This window comes from Drosophila biarmipes, chromosome 3L (assembly GCF_025231255.1).
Source record: "Drosophila biarmipes strain raj3 chromosome 3L, RU_DBia_V1.1, whole genome shotgun sequence".
NCBI lineage: Eukaryota > Metazoa > Arthropoda > Insecta > Diptera > Drosophilidae > Drosophila > Drosophila biarmipes.
Window position 1 is genome coordinate 15109379 of NC_066613.1, and position 13607 is coordinate 15122985.

At 41.0% G+C, this 13607-nt stretch overlaps 1 protein-coding gene across 1 annotated transcript in view; it reads right to left on the reverse strand.

Annotated features, from left to right (window-relative positions):
• Nucleotides 1-13607, reverse strand: part of LOC108034828 (ankyrin-3) — a 70546-nt gene that overhangs the window by 33828 nt on the left and 23111 nt on the right. Inside the window, exons 18-21 of the mRNA XM_050886459.1 lie at nt 8409-11645; nt 7627-7850; nt 5731-5952; nt 1155-1266 (exon numbers count right to left, since the gene is read on the reverse strand). Coding sequence (XP_050742416.1) covers nt 1155-1266; nt 5731-5952; nt 7627-7850; nt 8409-11645 — 3795 coding nt within the window. The remainder of the gene's footprint in view (nt 1-1154; nt 1267-5730; nt 5953-7626; nt 7851-8408; nt 11646-13607) is intronic.

Genomic DNA, 13607 nt, shown 5'->3' on the forward strand with positions numbered 1-13607 from the left:
CTTGGGTTTGTCTGCTAAGGAAGTTGGGAGCTTATCATCTTTCGTTTTTTCAAATGGATCTAATGGTCTGATGACGATGCTATCTACCGTTTCAACAATAGTGCTTGCGGATTCAATGCTGGACTGTATTGTGGTTAATGTTTCTTCGGCCTTGAATGTGGTAGCGTCCTTGGGCTTAATGTCATCTTTAGGAGGAATTTTATCTGAAGCACTAGTGAAAGGAGCTACCGAAGGAGTTGGTTCACTAACAGGTTTGTCTTGGGACCTGGGAACTCCAAACTCTTCATCACTTTCATCGTCTGAATACTCTTCTGGGCTAGGCTTTACTGACTCAAGCGGTGACTTGGGCTTGTCTTCTAGAATATTTAAGACCTTTTCGTCTTTCTGTTCAAGAGACTTTAATTTGTAATCAGATTGAACAGGGGACTTATCTGCCCCACTTGTCAATGGAATTGGTTGGGTAACATGCTTGACTTGGGGCTTAGAAACTCCAAACTCTTCGTCACTTTCATCTTCAGAATATTCTTTTGGACTGGGTTTTACTGTCTCAATAGGGGACTTGGGTTTGTCTGCTAAGGAAGTTGGGAGCTTATCATCTTTCGTTTTTTCAAATGGATCTAATGGTCTGATGACGATGCTATCTACCGTTTCAACAATAGTGCTTGCGGATTCAATGCTGGACTGTATTGTGGTTAATGTTTCTTCGGCCTTGAATGTGGTAACGTCCTTGGGCTTAATGTCATCTTTAGGAGGAATGTTATCTGAAGCACTAGTGAAAGGAGTTACCGAAGGAGTTGGTTCACTAACAGGTTTGTCTTGGGACCTAGGAACTCCAAACTCTTCATCACTTTCATCGTCTGAATACTCTTTTGGACTAGGCTTTGTTGACTCAAGCGGTGACTTGGGCTTGTCTTCTAGAATACTTGGGACCTTTTCGTCTTTCTGTTCAAGAGACTTTAATTTGTCATCAGGTTGAACAGGGGACTTATCTGCCCCACTTGTCAATGGAATTGGTTGGGCAACAGGCTTGCCTTGGGGCTTAGAAAGCCCAAACTCTTCGTCACTTTCATCGTCAGAATATTCTTTTGGACTGGGTTTTACTGTCTCAATAGGGGACTTTGGTTTGTCTGCTAAGGAAGTTGGGAGCTTATCACCTTTCGTTTTTTCAAATGGATCTAATGGTCTGATAACGATGCTATCTACCGTTTCAACAATAGTGCTTGTGGATTTAATGCTGGACTGTATTGTGGTTAAAGTTTCTTCGGCCTTGAATGTGGTAACGTCCTTGGGCTTAATGTCATCTTTAGGAGGAATGTTATCTGAAGCACTAGTGAAAGGAGTTACCGAAGGAGTTGGTTCACTAACAGGTTTGTCTTGGGACCTGGGAACTCCAAACTCTTCATCACTTTTATCGTCTGAATACTCTTTTGGACTAGGCTTTGTTGACTCAAGCGGTGACTTGGGCTTGTCTTCTAGAATACTTGGGACCTTTTCGTCTTTCTGTTCAAGAGACTTTAATTTGTAATCAGATTGAACAGGGGACTTATCTGCCCCACTTGTCAATGGAATTGGTTGGGTAACATGCTTGACTTGGGGCTTAGAAACTCCAAACTCTTCGTCACTTTCATCTTCAGAATATTCTTTTGGACTGGGTTTTACTGTCTCAATAGGGGACTTGGGTTTGTCTCCTAAGGAAGTTGTGATCTTATCATCTTTCTGGAGGGATATTGGATCTAATGGTTTGAGGACCTTGCTATCTACCTTTTCAACAATAGTACTTTCGGTTATTATGCTGGACTGAATTGTGCCTAAAGTTTCTTCGGCCTTGAAAGTGTTAACGTCCTTGGGCTTAATGTCATCTTTAGGAGGAATGTTATCTGAAGCACTAGTGAAAGGAGTTACCGAAGTAGTTGGTTCACTAACAGGTTTGTCTTGGGACCTGGGAACTCCAAACTCTTCATCACTTTTATCGTCTGAATACTCTTTTGGACTAGGCTTTGTTGACTCAAGCGGTGACTTGGGCTTGTCTTCTAGAATACTTGGGACCTTTTCGTCTTTCTGTTTAAGAGACTTTAATTTGTGATCAGGTTGAACAGGGGACTTTTCTGCCCCACTTGTCAATGGAATTGGTTGGGCAACAGGCTTGTCTTGGGGCTTAGAAAGCCCAAACTCTTCGTCACTTTCATCGTCAGAATATGCTTTTGGACTGGGTTTTACTGTCTCAATAGGGGACTTGGGTTTGTCTGCTAAGGAAGTTGGGAGCTTATCATCTTTCGTTTTTTCAAATGGATCTAATGGTCTGATGACGATGCTATCTACCGTTTCAACAATAGTGCTTGCGGATTCAATGCTGGACTGTATTGTGGTTAATGTTTCTTCGGCCTTGAATGTGGTAACGTCCTTGGGCTTAATGTCATCTTTAGGAGGAATGTTATCTGAAGCACTAGTGAAAGGAGTTACCGAAGGAGTTGGTTCACTAACAGGTTTGTCTTGGGACCTAGGAACTCCAAACTCTTCATCACTTTCATCGTCTGAATACTCTTTTGGACTAGGCTTTGTTGACTCAAGCGGTGACTTGGGCTTGTCTTCTAGAATACTTGGGACCTTTTCGTCTTTCTGTTCAAGAGACTTTAATTTGTCATCAGGTTGAACAGGGGACTTATCTGCCCCACTTGTCAATGGAATTGGTTGGGCAACAGGCTTGCCTTGGGGCTTAGAAAGCCCAAACTCTTCGTCACTTTCATCGTCAGAATATTCTTTTGGACTGGGTTTTACTGTCTCAATAGGGGACTTGGGTTTGTCTGCTAAGGAAGTTGGGAGCTTATCACCTTTCGTTTTTTCAAATGGATCTAATGGTCTGATAACGATGCTATCTACCGTTTCAACAATAGTGCTTGTGGATTTAATGCTGGACTGTATTGTGGTTAAAGTTTCTTCGGCCTTGAATGTGGTAACGTCCTTGGGCTTAATGTCATCTTTAGGAGGAATGTTATCTGAAGCACTAGTGAAAGGAGTTACCGAAGGAGTTGGTTCACTAACAGGTTTGTCTTGGGACCTGGGAACTCCAAACTCTTCATCACTTTTATCGTCTGAATACTCTTTTGGACTAGGCTTTGTTGACTCAAGCGGTGACTTGGGCTTGTCTTCTAGAATACTTGGGACCTTTTCGTCTTTCTGTTCAAGAGACTTTAATTTGTAATCAGATTGAACAGGGGACTTATCTGCCCCACTTGTCAATGGAATTGGTTGGGTAACATGCTTGACTTGGGGCTTAGAAACTCCAAACTCTTCGTCACTTTCATCTTCAGAATATTCTTTTGGACTGGGTTTTACTGTCTCAATAGGGGACTTGGGTTTGTCTCCTAAGGAAGTTGTGATCTTATCATCTTTCTGGAGGGATATTGGATCTAATGGTTTGAGGACCTTGCTATCTACCTTTTCAACAATAGTACTTTCGGTTATTATGCTGGACTGAATTGTGCCTAAAGTTTCTTCGGCCTTGAAAGTGTTAACGTCCTTGGGCTTAATGTCATCTTTAGGAGGAATGTTATCTGAAGCACTAGTGAAAGGAGTTACCGAAGTAGTTGGTTCACTAACAGGTTTGTCTTGGGACCTGGGAACTCCAAACTCTTCATCACTTTTATCGTCTGAATACTCTTTTGGACTAGGCTTTGTTGACTCAAGCGGTGACTTGGGCTTGTCTTCTAGAATACTTGGGACCTTTTCGTCTTTCTGTTTAAGAGACTTTAATTTGTGATCAGGTTGAACAGGGGACTTTTCTGCCCCACTTGTCAATGGAATTGGTTGGGCAACAGGCTTGTCTTGGGGCTTAGAAAGCCCAAACTCTTCGTCACTTTCATCGTCAGAATATGCTTTTGGACTGGGTTTTACTGTCTCAATAGGGGACTTGGGTTTGTCTGCTAAGGAAGTTGGGAGCTTATCATCTTTCGTTTTTTCAAATGGATCTAATGGTCTGATGACGATGCTATCTACCGTTTCAACAATAGTGCTTGCGGATTCAATGCTGGACTGTATTGTGGTTAATGTTTCTTCGGCCTTGAATGTGGTAACGTCCTTGGGCTTAATGTCATCTTTAGGAGGAATGTTATCTGAAGCACTAGTGAAAGGAGTTACCGAAGGAGTTGGTTCACTAACAGGTTTGTCTTGGGACCTAGGAACTCCAAACTCTTCATCACTTTCATCGTCTGAATACTCTTTTGGACTAGGCTTTACTGACTCAGGGAGTGTCTTGGGCTTGTCTTCTAGAATATTTGGGAGCTTTTCGTCTTTCTGTTCAAGAGACTTTAATTTGTCATCAGGTTGAACAGGGGACTTATCTGCCCCACTTGTCAATGGAATTGGTTGGGTAACAGGCTTGTCTTGGAGCTTAGAAACTCCAAACTCTTCGTCACTTTCATCGTCAGAATATTCTTTTGGACTGGGTTTTACTGTCTCAATAGGGGACTTGGGTTTGTCTCCTAAGGAAGTTGTGATCTTATCATCTTTCTGGAGGGATATTGGATCTAATGGTTTGACGACCTTGCTATCTACCTTTTCAACAATAGTACTTTCGGATATTATGCTGGACTGAATTGTGCCTAAAGTTTCTTCGGCCTTGAATGTGGTAACGTCCTTGGGCTTAATGTCATCTTTAGGAGGAATGTTATCTGAAGCACTAGTGAAAGGAGTTACCGAAGGAGTTGGTTCACTAACAGGTTTGTCTTGGGACCTAGGAACTCCAAACTCTTCATCACTTTCATCGTCTGAATACTCTTTTGGACTAGGCTTTGTTGACTCAAGCGGTGACTTGGGCTTGTCTTCTAGAATACTTGGGACCTTTTCGTCTTTCTGTTCAAGAGACTTTAATTTGTCATCAGGTTGAACAGGGGACTTATCTGCCCCACTTGTCAATGGAATTGGTTGGGCAACAGGCTTGCCTTGGGGCTTAGAAAGCCCAAACTCTTCGTCACTTTCATCGTCAGAATATTCTTTTGGACTGGGTTTTACTGTCTCAATAGGGGACTTGGGTTTGTCTGCTAAGGAAGTTGGGAGCTTATCACCTTTCGTTTTTTCAAATGGATCTAATGGTCTGATAACGATGCTATCTACCGTTTCAACAATAGTGCTTGTGGATTTAATGCTGGACTGTATTGTGGTTAAAGTTTCTTCGGCCTTGAATGTGGTAACGTCCTTGGGCTTAATGTCATCTTTAGGAGGAATGTTATCTGAAGCACTAGTGAAAGGAGTTACCGAAGGAGTTGGTTCACTAACAGGTTTGTCTTGGGACCTGGGAACTCCAAACTCTTCATCACTTTTATCGTCTGAATACTCTTTTGGACTAGGCTTTGTTGACTCAAGCGGTGACTTGGGCTTGTCTTCTAGAATACTTGGGACCTTTTCGTCTTTCTGTTCAAGAGACTTTAATTTGTAATCAGATTGAACAGGGGACATATCTGCCCCACTTGTCAATGGAATTGGTTGGGTAACATGCTTGACTTGGGGCTTAGAAACTCCAAACTCTTCGTCACTTTCATCGTCCGAATATTCTTTTGGACTGGGTTTTACTGTCTCAATAGGGGACTTGGGTTTGTCTCCTAAGGAAGTTGTGATCTTATCATCTTTCTGGAGGGATATTGGATCTAATGGTTTGAGGACCTTGCTATCTACCTTTTCAACAATAGTACTTTCGGTTATTATGCTGGACTGAATTGTGCCTAAAGTTTCTTCGGCCTTGAAAGTGTTAACGTCCTTGGGCTTAATGTCATCTTTAGGAGGAATGTTATCTGAAGCACTAGTGAAAGGAGTTACCGAAGTAGTTGGTTCACTAACAGGTTTGTCTTGGGACCTGGGAACTCCAAACTCTTCATCACTTTTATCGTCTGAATACTCTTTTGGACTAGGCTTTGTTGACTCAAGCGGTGACTTGGGCTTGTCTTCTAGAATACTTGGGACCTTTTCGTCTTTCTGTTTAAGAGACTTTAATTTGTGATCAGGTTGAACAGGGGACTTTTCTGCCCCACTTGTCAATGGAATTGGTTGGGCAACAGGCTTGTCTTGGGGCTTAGAAAGCCCAAACTCTTCGTCACTTTCATCGTCAGAATATGCTTTTGGACTGGGTTTTACTGTCTCAATAGGGGACTTGGGTTTGTCTGCTAAGGAAGTTGGGAGCTTATCATCTTTCGTTTTTTCAAATGGATCTAATGGTCTGATGACGATGCTATCTACCGTTTCAACAATAGTGCTTGCGGATTCAATGCTGGACTGTATTGTGGTTAATGTTTCTTCGGCCTTGAATGTGGTAACGTCCTTGGGCTTAATGTCATCTTTAGGAGGAATGTTATCTGAAGCACTAGTGAAAGGAGTTACCGAAGGAGTTGGTTCACTAACAGGTTTGTCTTGGGACCTAGGAACTCCAAACTCTTCATCACTTTCATCGTCTGAATACTCTTTTGGACTAGGCTTTACTGACTCAGGGAGTGTCTTGGGCTTGTCTTCTAGAATATTTGGGAGCTTTTCGTCTTTCTGTTCAAGAGACTTTAATTTGTCATCAGGTTGAACAGGGGACTTATCTGCCCCACTTGTCAATGGAATTGGTTGGGTAACAGGCTTGTCTTGGAGCTTAGAAACTCCAAACTCTTCGTCACTTTCATCGTCAGAATATTCTTTTGGACTGGGTTTTACTGTCTCAATAGGGGACTTGGGTTTGTCTCCTAAGGAAGTTGTGATCTTATCATCTTTCTGGAGGGATATTGGATCTAATGGTTTGACGACCTTGCTATCTACCTTTTCAACAATAGTACTTTCGGATATTATGCTGGACTGAATTGTGCCTAAAGTTTCTTCGGCCTTGAAAGTGTTAACGTCCTTGGGCTTAATGTCATCTTTAGGAGGAATGTTATCTGAAGCACTAGTGAAAGGAGTTACCGAAGGAGTTGGTTCACTAACAGGTTTGTCTTGGGACCTAGGAACTCCAAACTCTTCATCACTTTCATCGTCTGAATACTCTTTTGGACTAGGCTTTACTGACTCAGGGAGTGTCTTGGGCTTGTCTTCTAGAATACTTGGGACCTTTTCGTCTTTCTGTTTAAGAGACTTTAATTTGTCATCAGGTTGAACAGGGGACTTATCTGCCCCACTTGTCAATGGAATTGGTTGGGCAACAGGCTTGTCTTGGGGCTTAGAAACTCCAAACTCTTCGTCACTTTCATCGTCAGAATATTCTTTTGGACTGGGTTTTACTGTCTCAATAGGGGACTTGGGTTTGTCTCCTAAGGAAGTTGTGATCTTATCATCTTTCTGGAGGGAAATTGGATCTAATGGTTTGACGACCTTGCTATCTACCTTTTCAACAATAGTACTTTCGGATATTATGCTGGACTGAATTGTGCCTAAAGTTTCTTCGGCCTTGAAAGTGTTAACGTCCTTGGGCTTAATGTCATCTTTAGGAGGAATGTTATCTGAAGCACTAGTGAAAGGAGTTACCGAAGGAGTTGGTTCACTAACAGGTTTGTCTTGGGACCTAGGAACTCCAAACTCTTCATCACTTTTATCGTCTGAATACTCTTTTGGACTAGGGTTTACTGACTCAGGGAGTGTCTTGGGCTTGTCTTCTAGAATACTTGGGACCTTTTCGTCTTTCTGTTCAAGAGACTTTAATTTGTCATCACGTTGAACAGGGAACTTATCTGCCCCACTTGTCAATGGAATTGGTTGGGCAACAGGCTTGTCTTGGGGCTTAGAAACTCCAAACTCTTCGTCACTTTCATCGTCAGAATATTCTTTTGGACTGGGTTTTACTGTCTCAATAGGGGACTGGGGTTTGTCTTCTAATGAAGTTGGGAGCTTATCATCTTTCGGAAGGGAAATTGGAATTAATGGTTTGACGACCTTGCTATGTACATTTTCAACAATAGTACTTCCGGATTTAATGCTGGACTGTATTGTGGTTAAAGTTTCTTCGACCTTGAATGTTGTAACGTCTTTGGGCTCAGTGTCATCTTTAGGAGGAATTTTATCTGAAGCACTAGTGAAAGGAGTTACCGAAGGAGTTGGTTCACTAACAGGTTTGTCTTGGGACCTAGGAACTCCAAACTCTTCATCACTTTCATCGTCAGAATACTCTTTTGGACTAGGCTTTACTGACTCAAGCGGTGACTTGGGCTTGTCGTCTTGAATACTGGGGACCATTTCGTCTTTCTGTTCAAGAGACTTTAATTTGTAATCAGATTGAACAGAGGACTTATCTGCCTCACTTGCCAATGGAATTGGTTGGGTAACATGCTTGTCTTGGGGCTTAGAAACTCCAAACTCTTCGTCACTTTCATCGTGAGAATATTCTTTTGGAATGGGTTTTACTGTCTCAATAGGGGACTTGGGTTTGTCTTCTAAGGAAGTTAGGAGCTTATCACCTTTCGTTTTTTCAAATGGATCTAATGGTCTGATGACGATGCTATCTACCGTTTCACCAATAGTGCTTGCGGATTTAATGCTGGACTGAATTGTGGTTAAAGATTCTTCGGCCTTGAAAGTGGTAACGTCCTTGGGCTTAATGTCATCTTTAGGAGGAATGTTATCTGAAGCACTAGTGAAAGGAGTTACCGAAGGAGTTGGTTCACTAACAGGTTTGTCTTGGGACCTAGGAACTCCAAACTCTTCATCACATTCATCGTCTGAATACTCTTTTGGACTAGGCTTTACTGACTCAAGCGGTGACTTGGGCTTGTCTTCTAGAATACTTGGGACCTTTTTATCTTTCTGTTCAAGAGACTTTAATTTGTCATCAGGTTGAACAGGGGACTTATCTGCCGGACTTGTCAATGGAATTGGTTGGGTAATATGCTTGTCTTGGGGCTTAGAAACTCCAAAATCTTCATCACTTTCATCGTCAGAATATTCTTTTGGACTGGGTTTTACTGTCTCAATAGGGGACTTGGGTTTATCTGCTAAGGAAGTTGGGAGCTTATCATCTTTTGGGATTGCAAATGTATCTAATGGTCTGATGACGATGCTATCTACCGTTTCAACAATAGTGCTTGCGAATTTAATGCTGGACTGTATTGTGGTTAAAGTTTCTTCGGCCTTGAAAGTGGCAACGTCCTTGGGCTTAGCGTCATCTTTCAGAGGGATATTAGCCGATGCACCAGTGAAAGGAATTACCGAAGGAGTTGGTTCACTAATAGGTTTGTATTGGGGCCTAGGAACTTTAAACTCTTCATTACTTTCATCGTCAGAATACTCTTTTGGACTAGGCTTTACTGACTCAAGCGGTGACTTGGGCTTGTCTTCTAGAATACTGGGGACCTTTTCGACTTTCTGTTTAAGAGACTTTAATTTGTCATCAAATTGAACAGGGGATTTATCTGCCCCACTTGTCAATGGAGTTGGTTGGGTAACATGTTTGTCTAGGGGCTTAGAAACTCCAAACTCTTTGTCACTTTCGTCTTCAGAGTATTCTTTTGGAATGGTTTTTATTGTCTCAATAGGGGACTTGGGTTTGTCTCCTAAAGAAGTTGGGATCTTATCATCTTTCGGGAGTGCAAATGGATCTAATGGTTGGATGACCTTGCTATCTACCGATTCAAGTATAGTGCTTGCGGATTTAGTGCTGGACTGAGTTGTGGCTAAAGTTTGTTCGGCCGTGAAAGTGGTAACGTCCCTTGGCTTAACGTCATCTCTAAGAGGGATTTCATCTGAGGTAACGGGTTTGGATTTGCCATAAGAATCTTTGGAAATATCGTCTGCTGTCGGAAATTTGGTTATCTTTTTACTATGAGTAGTTTCGCCTATCTTAGCTGCGTCTGTAAAAGATATATTCTCAATTATCGACAAATGTTTTAGTTTGTTTATTTTTTTTAAATTGTCCAGCTCTTCGTCACTATCACTTTCAATTGGTTTGTTATCTAAATGTGTTTTTGCATCCGAAGGAAACTTTTTCTGCTTGTAATCAGTCATTCTGACCAGTTCAGAGTTCTTGGAGGCCAAGTACTGATGTGCCTGAATCGCATCTAATTTTTCGTGAGTTGGAAACTTGATATTAACCTTCATTTCCAAGTTTTCGTCACCTTTAAGACGTTCACTCTGATTAACGAGTTTTTCTATTTTTGCCTCATATTTATTAGCGATGTCAACATACTCCCTTGTATCTTGAACGTCGGATTTGGAAATTGAATGTAATCGTTCAAGGGTGTGTGCAATTTTAGGAAATTCTACGAGTTTATTATCCTTATTTGATTCTGTTGGAAATTCTTGTTTATCACATTCTGTTAAGAACTTAATTTGACTTTCTGCCATTTCTGTTATGCCTTCATGTAAAAGACTCTTGGCTTCAAACTCTTTAATACTTTCCGATACATCGAATACTACGGACTCTTGCTCTAGGAACTTGGTCGTTGTCGTCTTAACATTTTTAATTTCTGGTAAAATTTCTGCGTCACCTTGCCTTTCAAAGGCCTTTGCCATATCTGAGATTGTACGCTTTGAGCACTTCTTTTCACACACGTCTTCCAGATTTTCAGTACTAGTGCTCGATTTTAACGTGGATGAAACAGGCGTGTAAAATTTTTGCTCTGGAATGCGTTTAGAATCTAAACCATCTAAAATCAAATCGGCTTCGCTTAAAATCTGTTGCTCTATGGACGAAACATCAGCTTTACGGTCTAGGGTTGAGCGTTTTCGAGGACTAAATGGCTTTGCCTCTAGGATCGCAGTGGGGTACCTACGTTCAATGTCCTGCACGACTTCTCTAACCTTTGGTAAATCTTCATTGACATCCTTAACTTCTAAGTCTAAGTGCTTCTCAACAGCTTCTTTTAAAATCTTTGCAGGTACCTGTTCTACTTCCCTATTTAAATCTATTACCTGTTCTGTTAAAGTCTTTTCCGTTTCACATAAGTCTTCAGCTACCACAAAGGACTTGCGTTTTTCGCAAACTTTTTCACAAACTTCTTCATCAATCTCTTTAAGGCCAATAGCCATGGCCTCTATGGGTGAAATCTTTACCACCTCAGCAGGTAGCTCACACCTGGTCAACTTTTCCAGGGTCAAATCAGCTGGCGTTAGTATTTGCTTTTCTAGCTCTTCTACATCTGTTTCTTCGTAATCTTTATAAGGCTGCCGTTTCTGCACTGTAAATGGAATAGCCGACACCACTGTACCGCAGATCTTATCCTCAATGCTCTGCACCACCTCTCGCACCACTGGCACATTATCACCTATGTATTTCTGAGTGACAGCGGGTTGCTTGCCAATTGAATCCACTGATTCTGTGCTGCCACTGCTTTCCAAACGCATAATTTTGCGTCTGACATCACCACAGCCCATAATTTGCTCTAAGTACTCCCTATCACTTGCAGTTTTCTCTGCTTCGGCATCTACATCTACTGTGGGCTGATCCTTTGGCTCCTTCTTCAGCTGATCTTTCTCTAGAATAGTCAAGTCTACATTGGTGCGATCTATTTGTGCTGTCAGGGTCGTCGTTGTTGTCATCTTCGGGGTTTGACTACTTGTACTCATTTCTGTAAATGAGGTAGTGTCTTGTGAGTACAATTTCGGAATATCGGGGAGAGCTACCACACTATGAAGCAGCTTATCAGGTTCATCTGTTCTTGTAAAGGTTTCGGTTTTTACATTATGAACACTGAAGTGCTCTGTTTGAGGCATTCCAGGGATGGCAAAAGGAGTTTGGTTAGAAGTAGAGTGGAGTAGAAAACATGGCAATATAAACACAGTTAACACCAATGTAAAATCAAACCATAGGCTCTTTATGGTGGGTTAGTCTATGTACACAGTGCAATTGAGTTGCCAACATACATACGTACGTACTTACAGGACGGTACATATGCATTTATTCTTTCTACAAGCTTTACGCCAAAAACCCAGCCGCAGGCACAAACATGCACTTAATGCTTATTTAAGTTGAGAAGCGAAATCAAAATATCTGTTTCGCATTTAACAGATGCCAGATGGAGCTTGGCTAAACCGACCCATTACGAGTTTGGGATAGGATAAGCTGAGCTTCATTCAGAAACATACGTACAGATGCTGCATATGAGGTCGTGGAATATTGGGCCCGTTTCTGCTTGCTTGGATGCTGAACAAAACTTAATGCTTCGAGTAAAATTCATAAACTGAGCTGATTACGTTTGCATATTTTTGTTTCGCAAATACTTAAGCAATGTTTATGTCGATTATAAAATTAAAAGGCAAAATAAGCTAGTATTGCATAGTTTAAGAACAAACCACGACATCATATGTCACATACTCGTACGATATTGATTGTGATCTATAAACAACCAGTTACATTAAAAAGCACGCTGGGCTGGTGGGTCTGGGTGCAAACAAATCATTTGTTGATTATACAGTGAGGCTTATATAATTGTGGCTGTTGGTAAATTCGCAAATAATGACAAATGGTACGAATACGATTTTGATATGCTATATACTATATAGAGATGCTACAGTGAGATCTGGATGTGGATTGACTTAACATTCAGTTATAGTACACTATTATTCTAATATATATTGTAAGTATATGCTTTTTCGTTAAGGATTGATAAAGTTACGAAAAGCAACAGAACACATAATTATTTGCGAAAACCAAATCAAACATAAACATTGCAAACTGAAGGCCATGGTTGTTCATTGGAGTGTTCTTCGATGAGTCATAGAATTTCATATGGAGATCGAAAGACGGCTGGTGGTCGCCCAGCTCCTTGCTGATCCCAATATGGCAGAGGCTTCAAATTGATTTTGTTCAATTTCGGAAATCCAAAAGTATGCCAAAAGTGTTTATCTTAATGAAAAAAATCTTAGTAATTGCTAAACGAATGTTAATATAAGTAGTATTGTAGATTATATGCGTTGGCTTATCCATAGATCACAGTTACGAGTATAGTAAACAAGGTAATTACATAGGTTGAACACAAATCGAATTCTTTAAATGGTAGCTTGCAATAGTTCAATGAAAAACATAAACTCAATTGCTTAAATATTTGTTTAAAATTGCAAACGTAATTCGTATACCATGAGAGTTGAGAGGACAACAATGAGATAGATCTATCAGAAAACGATACCCATCATAGATGTATAAACATAGGTCCTAAAACTGTGGCAACTTTTCAAATTGATTGTTTTTATACATGAGAACTTACCATTAAAGTACAATAGACTTAAAGTTACTTTAGTGATTGGTTAAGTTTATTTTAAATAGTTTATTCCGTTGCGCATTGAATAAACCACAATCACAAATCAACACTAAGGTACTTCTTAAAAGTTATTCCTCCTGTATCTGTATTTTTGAAACACAAATTAACACAGATAAACTAGTAGTCGCTACTTTGACCAAAGAGACGTGCCTCTGTCTAAATTCCGAGTCGCGCGTACTTGGGAAATTCAAATTCGAGACTAAATCTGCCCGAAAAGTGCGGCTATTGCTGTACTGCAAGAATGCCAGAAGCAAATTAAATTAGGTATATGCCACCGCTTGGGTTTCGCTGGCTATTTGCCCCCTGGCCCTATGACATAACTGCGCAGGGGTCTGTTTTTCACCACCCTGCGGTGGATTCAATAGCCGCAAGTTATATAAAGAACCCCCGGAAAATGCTATTAAC